General features: G+C 41.2%; 2 protein-coding genes across 2 annotated transcripts; one reads left to right on the plus strand and one right to left on the minus strand.

Moving 5' to 3' along the window:
* Nucleotides 1-289: 289 nt before the first annotated feature.
* LOC311007071 (inactive serine protease 35-like) lies at nucleotides 290-2,911 on the minus strand. The gene has a single exon (XM_084000158.1). It carries the CDS (start codon nucleotides 2,908-2,910, stop codon nucleotides 1,480-1,482), a length of 1,431 nt encoding a protein of 476 aa, XP_083856284.1. The 5' UTR covers nucleotide 2,911; the 3' UTR covers nucleotides 290-1,479.
* A 5,155-nt stretch (nucleotides 2,912-8,066) lies between these two features.
* Nucleotides 8,067-8,987, plus strand: LOC311007549 (leukotriene B4 receptor 1-like; the record flags this gene model as incomplete). The annotated part of the gene is made up of 1 exon (XM_084000786.1): nucleotides 8,067-8,987. The coding sequence occupies one exon, from the start codon at nucleotides 8,067-8,069 to the stop codon at nucleotides 8,985-8,987; it is 921 nt and encodes a 306-aa protein (XP_083856912.1).
* Between the last annotated feature and the right edge of the window lie 3,737 nt (nucleotides 8,988-12,724).

Raw genomic sequence — 12,724 nt, forward strand, 5'->3', positions numbered from 1 at the left:
TGGTGTGGAGTGATACTGCATTGTAGCATGCAACACAGGTCAATCTGATATGCATTCTGCATAATACTCTGTAAGAACTTCTTCCCTTGTCTCAGCCTCCACACAAAATGACTTCATGTTACAGTGGAAATCGAGAGACTAAGGAAGGCATCTGTGTATGTGATTGGAGTGTGGCCTCAGTCCTCCTTGGGTCATTCGTGACGCAGCAGCGGTCAGTACATTTGCTCGTGTGCTGTCACTGGAAGTCTTGGGGACTCTCACCGTAAAGTACTCAAGTATACGCTGGATGTTCTGTGTGTTGTTTATTTCCAAAAGTGACTGTATCTTAATCCATTGTGGCATTAACAAAGTGTTGAAAGAAAAATAAAGATGACTATGACACATAAAAACAAAAAGAATGTGGATAAATAACATTTGCTAAGTATTCATATGAAGGCTGTGATGTTTTTTTCTTTTTTTTTCTTTTTTTCTTTTTGGGTTATTATCGATGGCATCGTCCCCCCCTTCCCTCCCTCACCCCCACCTGCATGTGAGTCCAAATGAGATGCAATAAAAGACAAATACACTGATCCAAACAACCCTCACGGCTCATCACTGATCTCTGGTCTGCTTTTTTCAGCTTGATGCATCAACATAAACCACTTGTGTTAAAGAAAACATGCTTTCAGCCAAGTCAATAACAGCTGAAGTGGCAGAAAAAAAACAAACATGTAACACACACACACAGACACAAAGTGAAGGAGGATCAACAGGGTATCGCCAGCATTGCAAAACAAACAAAGCAGGAACTTTACACTGTGTAACATGTGACAACATTATAATATTGTGTCTTTCCCTTTACAGTAAAGTTTCAGTTTCAGTTCATTATAGTTATATAAATTATAAATTAGGTATTAAAGAGGCAGACAAACAGCTGGTTGCAATGAAAATCTGACAAAAAAACAAACAAATTTAAGACTTGTACTAATGTCAAGTTTAGACACTGTCATGACATGTTTGTATTATCTGTTAGGGCACTGTTGTCTTTTAAGGAAATCTTCTATTTCTAGGTCGAGGTCTATGACTACTACTGTTTTCTTTTGGGGCTCACTAATCCCATATAATGCATATTGATGTTGTTATTCTAACTGTATAACATACTGTATTTTATTAGGTTGTTTTTGTATCTACTGAAACATGATGCAGCCATGACACATATGAAATCCTCTGTGGTGGCTGTTTCAGTGTATTTTGGGATGGAGGGCAGGATTTAGGACCTTGTTTTTTTTTTTTTTTTTTTTTTTTTACATCAATTAGGAATCACTGCAGTCAGCACTTACTGTAAGCAAAGCATCTAAAGTCCTAGTTTTAACAAAAAAGTTTCTTACTCATAAGTCAGAGTTTTGACAATTCTAAAGACCAGTTCCTTGATCTGATCTTTGAGTCTCGTAGAAATCGACAACAGATCTTTCTCTCTTGCAGATCCATTGGTCCATGAGTTCAGGTTTCTTTGCAAAGACTTGGATCTCCATGGATCCAGTGACAGATCTGGGCATACTTGAGAGGAGTGATCCTCACAGCAACGTTATAGTCCCTCAGTTCACCTCCGTCCACCTCGATCCACTGATGGCCTGAGAAAACCCCAATCACCCTCCTCTGCCACTTCCCCTCTCCATCTTCTGCTCCCTCTCTCAGACGAATGTACACGCCAGCACCTGTGGCACCAGACTGTGCGTCGCAGTGCTGGTACAACAAATCGCCGGACTCCTTTGCCACAGAGCAAAAGCGATACACCACCTTCTCATCTCCACGCCCATCCAGCAGGCTTTTATCGGCATCATAGCCTGAGAAGTGGATCCGTGCCAGGGGAGCATCAGAGGGAGCCACTCCGAGCTTCATGTGCTTCTGTTTGATCTGTCGTTTCAGCTCCAGGAGGGCGTAATCGTAGTCAGAGGAAACAGAGTTGTTGGAATCGTGGATCCATCCTTGAGGGATTTGGGTTCGTTTAACGCGTGTCCAGCGGAAGACAGGCTGCTTTCTGGGTTCAACACTGCGTGCAACACGGCTGAGGCGCTTTCCTTTCCTTCCTCCACTTTTAGCCTCATCTATATTTCCACCATCAGCTACCACATGACTTTTCTCTCTTCTTCCTCTGGATCTCCTTCCTTTTCGTCCACTTCTTCCTCTCACAACATCTCCGTCGATACTATTCTCCTCCTCACCTTCCTCCATTATCTGCTCCTCTCCTTTCTCCTCACCTGTCTCCACCTCGCCTCTTCTCCCACCCCTTCGTCGTCCTCCTCTCCTCCTCCCCCCTCTTCTCTTTTTGGCTTTGAGCTGCAGCACTCCTACTTTAAGCCTCCTGGTGCTCTCCAGGTAGTTGCTCCCATCATGGATGCAGTGTGCTGCCGTCAACACGTGTTTCGGGGAAACCAGGACTCCAGAGCAGCCTGTGGAGAGGCGAACTGCAGCAGAGAAGGGGTAGTTGGTGATATAATGTGAATCAGAGATCACAAAGCGCCCATCTGCTCCATAAACCTGTCGTTTCCTTCGGGTAGAGGTTTGTGGGTGGGGTTGTAATCTTGCAGGCGTCTTATTAAAACCTTGCAATCTGACATCTGTATGTGTGCGAGTGCCATTCTCATACACTGTCTCATATCCCAGAAACCTCTCTTGCTCAGTCTGGTCCACAGGTGGAAGGCTGCCTTGACACTCTATCCCACAGATTGTATGTTCCCTTCCCTTCTCCTCATCCTCCTCCTGCCCTCTGAACAAAGGCGTGTGTAAAAGCTGTGTATTTGTGTCCAGCAGCACCGGGAGGCTCTGCCTGCTCCACCTGGACACCTCGTTGCTTCCATCTTCAACAGAACCTCCAGAAACTGTCAGGGAAGCCGCACAGAGCAGCAGACACAGGAAGTGTTGGAGTCCCATTCCACTGAAGACAAAGACAGAAATACTTGTTAGAGACAATTAACCGCCTTATTTTCAGAGACTAAAACACTACAGAGAATATGAAATAATGAGTCTATCAATCAGACTTGAAAGGAAACCCCTATTCTCTTTTTCACATTACGTTTACATATCATTTCGCCAGTAGAGGGCGCACAAGCTCAATTTCTAAATAATAATGTGTCCAGATAGAAACATCAAATGTGAATATGTCGGTGACATTTTGTTTTAAATTGATATGAAACGTCTGCAAATGAATGGCTTGGATCAAAACAGAGATCACAATATCCAGATTAGATTAAACACTAAACTGCCATTTAAGTTTAGGACAGTTGACGTTTATGAAATATAGCCTACAGGTTTTATTATTCTATTGCATTAGCTTATGTTAACATCTTAGAAAAGAATTGAGACTGAACACATCACAAGTCAAACAGCGATATAGAAAAAACATAGCTGTTGCATGCATTAAGAGGAAAGTTATGTGAGATTTTATTTTGAAAATGCTGTAATTTGATAAATGATAACCTACAAAAACGCTGCTTGAAAAAAAAAATCAGAAAGAGTACAAACTCCAAAACTGTCCTACCTGCAAATAAAAAAACACCCCCAGACAACTTCCCGTCAGTGTCCTCCTGCTCATTAATAAAAAATCGTCAAACGGCTTCCAGCAGACTGGGATCCATCATTTCCTGCGCTCCAAAAAAAGTGCGACGCAAATAGAAGCTGCGCACGAGATCCTATTGGAAACCTCCATCCCTCTGATGCAGAGAAAAGTGTCGGTCAGAGGTGGGAGGCGTGGGGGGGAGTCATAAGCATGAATGAGGTTTTTTGATCATGTGACAATGAAATCAAAAGTCAAACGCGGAGCTGAACTCTGGGATGTTTTTCTCCGGATTCCGCAAATATTTTTATATTAGGCAGGGAACACGCGGGGAACAGTGATGCCTTCAAGTGTAACGAAATGCAGACAAAATGTTGCTTTTCAGTCCCTGTTTATCCGCTGCTTTTGCGGTTATAAGTGTAAGTTTAGATTTATGTCAGGTGGTCGTTTGAAGTTTGTCCAGACACACAAACTCGCACAGGCACACAACTCTACACTTCTCAGGTCTGAAGAACCTGCGCATTAACCCATGTTGGTTTATTTGGATAAGAGTGTCTCTGCTCAGTGCAACAGGAGTTCATTGAGTGCAGGACGCCGCCTTTCCCCTTGATTATCAGTGCTAACACACACACACACACACACACACACACACACACACACACACACACACACACACACACACACACACACACACACAGCCTAATAAATCAAAGGCCCACTCAACTACTGTTATTATCATACACACAGGAGATGTTTGCACATGGTCAAGAATATTGCAGGACACTATCTGCTGTAGCCTATCAGTGCAGCAGCTGCTACTTTTAAGTCCGGAAGAAACTCTGTGAGTTCAGCATCAAAGGTCATCTTTACTGGCTTAGAGCTGTCTGCACCGATGCCATAGCTACTACACTTCTATGGAGTCTAGTTTAGTTTCTTTTAGCTGGTTAGCATGCTAACCAGTTAGCCCTAGTCTCACTTTCCTGACTCATAGTAGCCTCGCAGTCTGCCCTGTTTAAAGGATGTTTTATATTGTGAACACAATAATGGCCAAAACTCTTCTCAAGTGCCACATTTGGCAACAGACAAAAAAATTGTCTCTATGTGAAATCTACTTCAAATCTTATACGCCGCTGGTCCATCTGTGTGTTCACTTCAGAACAGGGTCATTCCTATGTTCCCACCACATTTCTAACATTTCTTTTCTCTGAAAATTAGGCCCTGTGTTCCCACAGCCCTACTGTATGTTCTCACATTTTTAACATTTTTTTTTCACTGAAAATTAGGCCCTATGTTCCCACAGAGGGGCAACCGCCATTCCGACATCCCACCAGTCCGACATAGGCCTCTAATTGTCTAAATGACAACACTTAATTTTCTATCAAACGTCCCATCATTCCGACAATTCCTGCCTCCTATGGTTGGAATGACAGTACAAATCCTTTAATGGTGTATTTTTTCCCCCAAAAAATGTTGCACTGGTTGGGCTTAGGCAATGAAGAAAGGAGTTGGTTAAGTTTAGTAAAGAGACAAAGTAGAGGATAGACAGAAGAGAGTCCAGAAGTAGAGAGACCAGGGAGTCACCTGTTGAGTAACGCACATTTCCTTATATACAGTAAAGCCTTGTCAGAATGGTGGGACGTATATGTATGTATTGTTATGTTACAGGACTACAGATGGAAATTAGCGGCTCCGCTAAATCTGGTGCAGCCATCTTTTTATTGTTTTCAATAACTAATGCAACTGCACACTGTCCTTTTTAAATAAATAAATGAAATGAAAAAAAAAATGAAATGACGATGGCATGTCGGAATAGCGGTATGTCGGAATGGTGGGATGTCTAAATGGTGGGATGTCGGAATGACGGGATGTTGGTTTTTTCCACTGAAAATTAGGCCCTATGTTCCCATAACATCACACCCATAGACATCTTTCCACACGTAGCAGAGCATGCGGCGTGTGATAAATCTCAAATGTGGGAACATAATTCTGTGGGAACATGGGCATGGACCCTTCAGAACAATGGTCCAGTGAAAGTTTTGGGCTACAGTTAGTCATTCTCCCTGGACCAACATCACAGCTCAAAAGGTGCAAAAATGACTTCACTTTGTTCCTGTGTAACGGATGTGCACTCACTCCACCCATAAAAGACGTGCTAACCAACCCGCCAAGAGGTTGTCAACCTCTTGGCGAAGAGGTTAGCATCGTCGCCTCCGGTGCGGGAGGTCGTGGGATCGAACCCCACCTAGGGCAGGCCGTGAGAAACACAACGCAGAGGGCCAGATCGACATCGGCTACAGTGGTGCCGTGACCCGGATGCCCTGGGTGGAGTGAGTTCAGCGGGGGTGAGTGTAACGGATGTGCACTCACTCCACCCATAAAAGACGTGCTAACCAACCCGCCAAGAGGAAGAGGTTAGCATCGTCGCCTCCGGTGCGGGAGGTCGTGGGATCGAACCCCACCTAGGGCAGGCCGTGAGAAACACAACGCAGAGGGCCAGATCGACATCGGCTACACCTGCATGTTCTGAGGCAAGAACAATCCATCAAGTTATGTGATTGTTAGTCACAAGTTATGTAAAGGATATGGAGGTGGTAATTTGAAGCATCAATCAATCAATCAATTTGTTTATTTCGGGCATGTCAATTTAAATAATCATCATCACACTTCATCTTAGTTCAAATAATACAATACACATGGCCGAAAGGGAAAGCGGGAGAAGCAAAAGCTTATCTAGTCCCGCCCCCATTACCCACAGAATAAAATCTTTTTCATAATCAGATCATATCATAATCTTTTTCTTTTGTTTTTTGCTTTTTTACATTTTGATATAACATTCTTTTACTTATGACGTTTGACATAACATGTTACAGCAGTAGGTAGTATGCAGATCATATCATAATATTTTCGTTTGTTTTTTCTTTTTTTACATTTTGGTATAACATTCTTTTACTTATGACATTTTGCATCACTAGTTGTTACATTCTCAAAAGTAGCTATGTCAATTTTTTCTAATGTTTAAATACAAATGCCTTCGTTACAATTGATCACTGAATATTCTTTTTTTAATCCAAACTGAAACAAGAGAACAGTAACTAGCCTACAGTATATCTGAACTTATTTTTAACTGGCAACAGGCTGTTTGACCTCTTCAGTTCTCCTGCTCAGGTTGAGTGGAAAGAAATGGCTCACTTCGCAGAATTTCTCTGAAAAATTTCTCTGGCAACCCATAGAGACAGAAACTGTGACGAAAGATGACATAAATGGATTTCATCACAGTTTGGCTACAACTAAACAATAACAGAAAACACAGTGACCAAGGAAAGGCCCCAGACAAAGAGGAAGTAAAGGCACTGGAAATTAAGCAAGAGCTGATTGGAAAATAAAAAATTTTAAGTAGCTATCTAACCCAGTTTTGCTTTCAGTCTTGTCTAAAGGAAAATATAAAACTCCATCTTTTTAAAAAAAAATCAAAAACAAAATATGTACCACTAACAAAAGAGAGCAATAGCTCACAGGTTGATTTTAATGAATTGGAAATCATCACATTACTATATTTAGCTACATTGTCCTACAGGTTCCCACTAGTTAAATAACAGTAGAAATTCTCTCAGTTCCTCCCAGACGACCACATTATTGCTCAGAAGGTCATGACACCCAGTGATTATCAAACAGTCACCCAGACCCAGTTATTCTTTGTATTTTGTGGGAACCATAATGGTTACTCAGTTTTTCCATTATTTCATATCTAATTCCCTGGTACAGGACCTAAGTATAGTACTTGTATAACAAGGAGGAGTGGTAAGATGAAAGATAACATCATAGCTCACACTTTATGTTAGGACAACATCATGTCACACTCCAAGTAAACAAAACTGCTATGGCCTTTCTCACCTTTAAGGAGAAATATAGGAATAGGAATAGGAATAGGAATAGGAACAGGAATAGGAATAGGAATAGGAATAGGTACTTTATTGTCATTCAAATACATAGTGTGCATAGAACAAAATTTTGTTTCACTGATTATATTAGGTAGAGGTAACTTCTGTGACCAAACCACAGGTTATATGACGGGAAAAAAACAACGCAAGAAAAACACCATTTGATATTCAGGGAAATGAGTTTCCAAACGTTAACTTCTGAGTTAGCTAACATTACATTACTGTTGTAGCATTAATTACATCCCTAGTAGGACTCAATAACCCGGTCTCTCTTCACAGGCCACATGCTCTGTGGCACTGACATTAACATTTTTGAAGATAACATATATGTAAAAGAAAAAAAAAGAACTCTCTCATACATACATAGTTGGTCACTTCTGTTATCTCTTTAGGAATATCTCTCTAACACAAATAGTAACTTGGTATGTAAAACAGGGACTGCCACTCCTGATGAAACCCAACTGAACCACTGGTTACAAAAAATGCTCTTATTCCTTCCTCTTTGACACCGTTAAAAGGGAACATCTTGTTCCTCTGAGTGACTTCACATTCACTAGCATCACCTGCTCCGTGCAAAACGTTTTTCTGCCAACGGTATGGAACAACTCAACTCCAGTGTGGCCGCTTCTAACATCTCTTCATCTCCTGGACTTCCACCTCCCTTCTCCTGGGACACCAGTCTGGTTCCTGCTATGGTGCTGTCTCTCTGCTTCCTGCTGGGAGTTCCTGGAAACATCGCCGTAATTGTCCTGAAACCAAACTGGCAACACTTGTCAGGTGTAAGCCAAAATTTGATGCTGAATCTGGCTATATCAGACATGATCTGCCTGCTGACGCTGCCCCTGTGGATCTATTCTCTCCTCTCCAACTGGATCTTCGGACTGGTGGCCTGTAAGCTTCTGACGTATCTCATGTACTGCTGCCTGTACGGCAGCCTGCTGACTGTGACCATGCTGAGTGTCCAGCGGTACCTGCAGGTGGTGTACCTACAGAAGTGTTTGCAGCGTGTCGGAGAGAAGAGGCTGCTGGTTCTGCTGTGGCTGGTCGCGATGATCCTCTCCATCCCTGCGTTAGTGGTTCGACAGCTAACCACCACTAAGGACCATATGACACTCTGCCAAGCTGAATTCTCTTCAGACACCCAGTGGATGGCTGTGCTGCTGTCAGAGTCCCTGGTGGGATTCCTGTCATTTTCTGTCCTGGCGTTTGCATACATCTGCCTCCATAGAAAGGTGAATCAGGCAGCTTTTTTCAACCACCCCAGGACGACCAAACTGGTCACCAGTATCATTGTGACCTTCTTTGTCCTATGGATGCCACATCTTATTATAAATGTGGTGGGGGTAGCAGCTATTTCTCTCAAAAACGAAGGTTTGCTGAACTTTTGTTTGGACAGCTGGTCCATCGCTGGAGCACTCGCGTTTTTGAATAGTTGCATAAATCCACTTCTGTACGCATTTGCATCTCGCAACATGTGCACCGTATGCTGCAAACCTGAACATAAATACTGTTGTTGAGACAGAAGTGTACATGATGTCCAAGAAGGCTTTCCAATCAGCCGGTAATTATCATCAAAAGCCACCCCGATCTGTACAGATACAAAACCATGCTGAATGTTTAGATACGCTATATTTGCTTACAGAACCAAACAAAGCTGTTTTCTGTCAGAAGAGCTGACCCACAGCTTGGTGGTGAGATACTCTCTATGTCTCTAGAACTGCAGACGATTAGTGGATTGCTTATAAATGTTGAGTTTAAGGTTTAAGGTTAATCTTCCCTCAAATCAACTCTGTGCTGATTACACCTGGTCCTTAGCCAGAACTGCAAAAACAGAGGTTCATTATAAATGAATCAGGCAGAGTCATAAGATCAATGTGAAAATGACTGATGTGATTCTACCGAGTTTACAGTACAAAGCTGATTTGCCATAAATTTAGCATTAGGGTTTTGCAATATAAGATATATAAGCTGTCATTTGCCTGTATTGGCTAATGGCCTGGATGTGTGTGGTTAATACTGGAGCATTGTGAAATAATGCTAATGTTTTTTTGTTTTGTTTTTCTTTACTGAAAATGACACTGACTATGGAAACATCTAGGCTTTTATGAGAGAGATCTGCTCAGAGGAAACAACGATGATAAGAATGAATAAATGTTTGTGTTGGAGTTTATCCAATGAGAAGAATGACCATTTATCTCCATCGTTTAGGGAACAGGCACAGAGACAGACGAGGAAAGATAAAGAGAGAGGGAATGTATGATATGTAAGCAGATGTATCTCACTCTTCTGTTGCAGACCATTAGGGCCTCCATTGTATGATGAATATTCTTTAAATTTTTGACTATACTGTACTTATACACTGTACTATGTTGTTTTAAACATGCGATAGTCAACTGTTTAATAAAATACAAACCTCATTAAACAATGACCATATTTGTGTCTGAATGTTCAATATAACCTGCAACAACCCTGCTCATCTTAGATTAGTTTAGCTCAATTTAGCATATTTTAAAGGGACTATGAGGACGGTGAAATTCTTCAGGGACAAAAACAAAAGCATTTGCCAAGAATGTTTTCATTAATCAAGAACGAAAGTCGGAGGTTTGAAGACGATCAGATAGGTCTGTCGTAGTTCCGACCATAAGCAATGCCAACTAAGGATCCGGCGGAGTTATTCCCATGACCCACTGGGCATTGTCTGGGAGTCGACCACTAAATAATAATATCAAAATAACTAAAAACGATATATTTATCAAAAATGGACACATTAACAAGTGTGGGTAATGTAGATTCATCCACATTAATATGAGACTCTTTTATAACCAAAATCAAACTTCTCAGGGTATCTTTAAATTTTAGCAAAAGGACTGGGAACAAATGAAAACAACCTGGCCCTGTGGGAAAAAAGATGAATACTTCCTCTAATAATATTTAATTTGTCAATACAAAACAGATAAATGAAATAAAATGCTCATGAAAAGTCAAGCTCAAGCCAAACAACTAACAATTGTACTTGAGTGAATGTACTTACACTCTCATACTCCACTTATCCACTTTGTACTCTCTTAGTTCACATCATTATCTCTTCCTAGTGGTGTATGTACTGTACAATGGTCCAACACAGTAGCAGCATAATATTAATCTCAAGAGAACCTCTGTTATCATTAAACGTTTCACTTAGTTTTCTACACAACCTCTGACTAAGCTTGTCAGTGTATAAATAATTCTTAATAAAGCTCTGTGGTGCTGGTCTGCTGATGTGTCTCATGGAACTCAACAGCCCTGTTTAATTTTTCCCCTGCTCCATCCAGCCTTCACCTTTTGAGCTTTGTTTCTGTTCATTTCCGATGGGACTGGAACTGACACCAGCTTAAAGATGTTTGGCAAACCGAGACGTCCAGGGGGTCTTCCTCTGTGTGTGGGTTTTTCTTTGTGTACCTTTGCTGCTCTCACCATCATCTACAGTATGTTCTCTTCAGGCTGTATGGACACTAGTCTGGTTTGACTTGTGCCCCTTTCGGTCTAGACAATACTTTATAAAAAAAAGAAAGAACGAAAGAAAGACAAAAGAAATCCAGACAAAAGGTCAGAACTGCTGCTGGAGAGAGTGCACGTCTCTGTGTGTGTGCTCACTGTGCTGTTTATGACTCAGTATTTCCTCCAGCTGCTCCTTTGGGCCCAGGCAGGGTTTTCTCTGGCCGGTTCTCAACAAAGAAAGCATCCCTTTCTCATGCGAGGATGACTTCTCCTCTAAATTCAGAGTATGAAGGGCTGCCAAGATGCTTGCTTACAGCTCACTTTTTGCAACAACACACACTTGTGGTCCTCTAAAGTTGGTTATCTTGACCATTGGCTGACAAAGGCAGAAACCATCTGAAGCTGAATCACTTTTACATCCACGTGTGAGAAAAGGCTTGTGTTAGAAGGACCTTTAAATGAATTATTGTCATGATTATAATTTCATAATTTCTACCAGATGGAGCTCGTTGAAAAGATGCAGGGTTAAGTTATACAAAGTGTAAATTCTAGTGTAATGTTTATAAATCACATCCAGTGTGCAGATTGCAACATGCCAAACTGCCAAATCAGGGAGTAGCTATAATGCATAGCTCATGCTCAACATGGATTGTTTTGACAGATATGATTATTTGTGCTCCTGATGAGGATTTAATTAGACTGATTCAATCCTCATAGCTGCACGCTATAGCAACAACTGCAAGGTCGAAGACAAAACCGCTTGGCCAAGTCTTAAAAGTAAAAGGACCCTGTCTAGCTAAAACTAGCTTACCAAAGCACCCATAGCTACAACTAACTAGAAGTGTTAAGACAGCTGAAGGAAGTTACTGCCCACAGCTCAGGAACAATTCAGCAAGGTGACATTTTAAAACTTCACTTTTTGTATAGATTAGATACAGTAAACTGTTATCATACTGTAATGCTAGAGCTAGCTGTTAGTTGGCTGGAAATAAGAGGAAGCAGCTTTAAATATCAACCAGCATGTTTAAATATCACTTGTAGCTGTTCATAAAAAAAACGTGATAAGATGTTAATTCAAGGAGTTTAAACTAAACAAATGTATTTAACAGTATGGTGACCAAGTCTTTTCCGTGAAGATTCCAATTCAGTCAATTAACAAATTTACAAAAAAAAAGGTTATTTTAATCAATTATAAATTAAAAAAAAATATGAACAGGTTATAGACAAGCTATGGGAAAGAAGCTGATACATATGACATGATGAGGATTTTTATAATTAGGGTCAAGTCCATGGAGAACTAAAGCTAACAGTAACATTGCTACCCAGAGATGGGCGATGACTCATTTTTGCCGGTTCATTCTTCTTTTCTCATGCATCTAGGATTTACTGTCCTTTCCCCCTCCCCTCAACCTTCAATTACTAATCTGCCTTGTCCCATCCTGCCCTTCCTTTCACTCCATCTCATCTACTTTCTTTCTATTAACGTTTTCTTTTTTTAATTCTTTCTGGCAGCTCACACACGGAGTCCAGGTGCAGACACATCAGCGAAGACATAGAGAGCATAAGAGCAGCAAGTTTATATTGGCTCTTTACACCTCCTCATGTCTTGTAAAAGAACTCTATGGTTCCTGTCCAACCATAATATTGAATTTAATTTAAATTCTGCACCATGGGGAGAAGAGTTCAGCCCAACCACTGAACTAATTAGAATATCCAGATCCACTGAGTCAGGGTTGTGACATTTTTGATAACGTGGTCTTGAGCAAGTACACGACAT

The sequence above is a fragment of the Trachurus trachurus genome (genome assembly GCF_905171665.1).
Source record: "Trachurus trachurus genome assembly, chromosome: 24".
In the NCBI taxonomy this organism is placed as follows: Eukaryota; Metazoa; Chordata; class Actinopteri; order Carangiformes; family Carangidae; genus Trachurus; species Trachurus trachurus.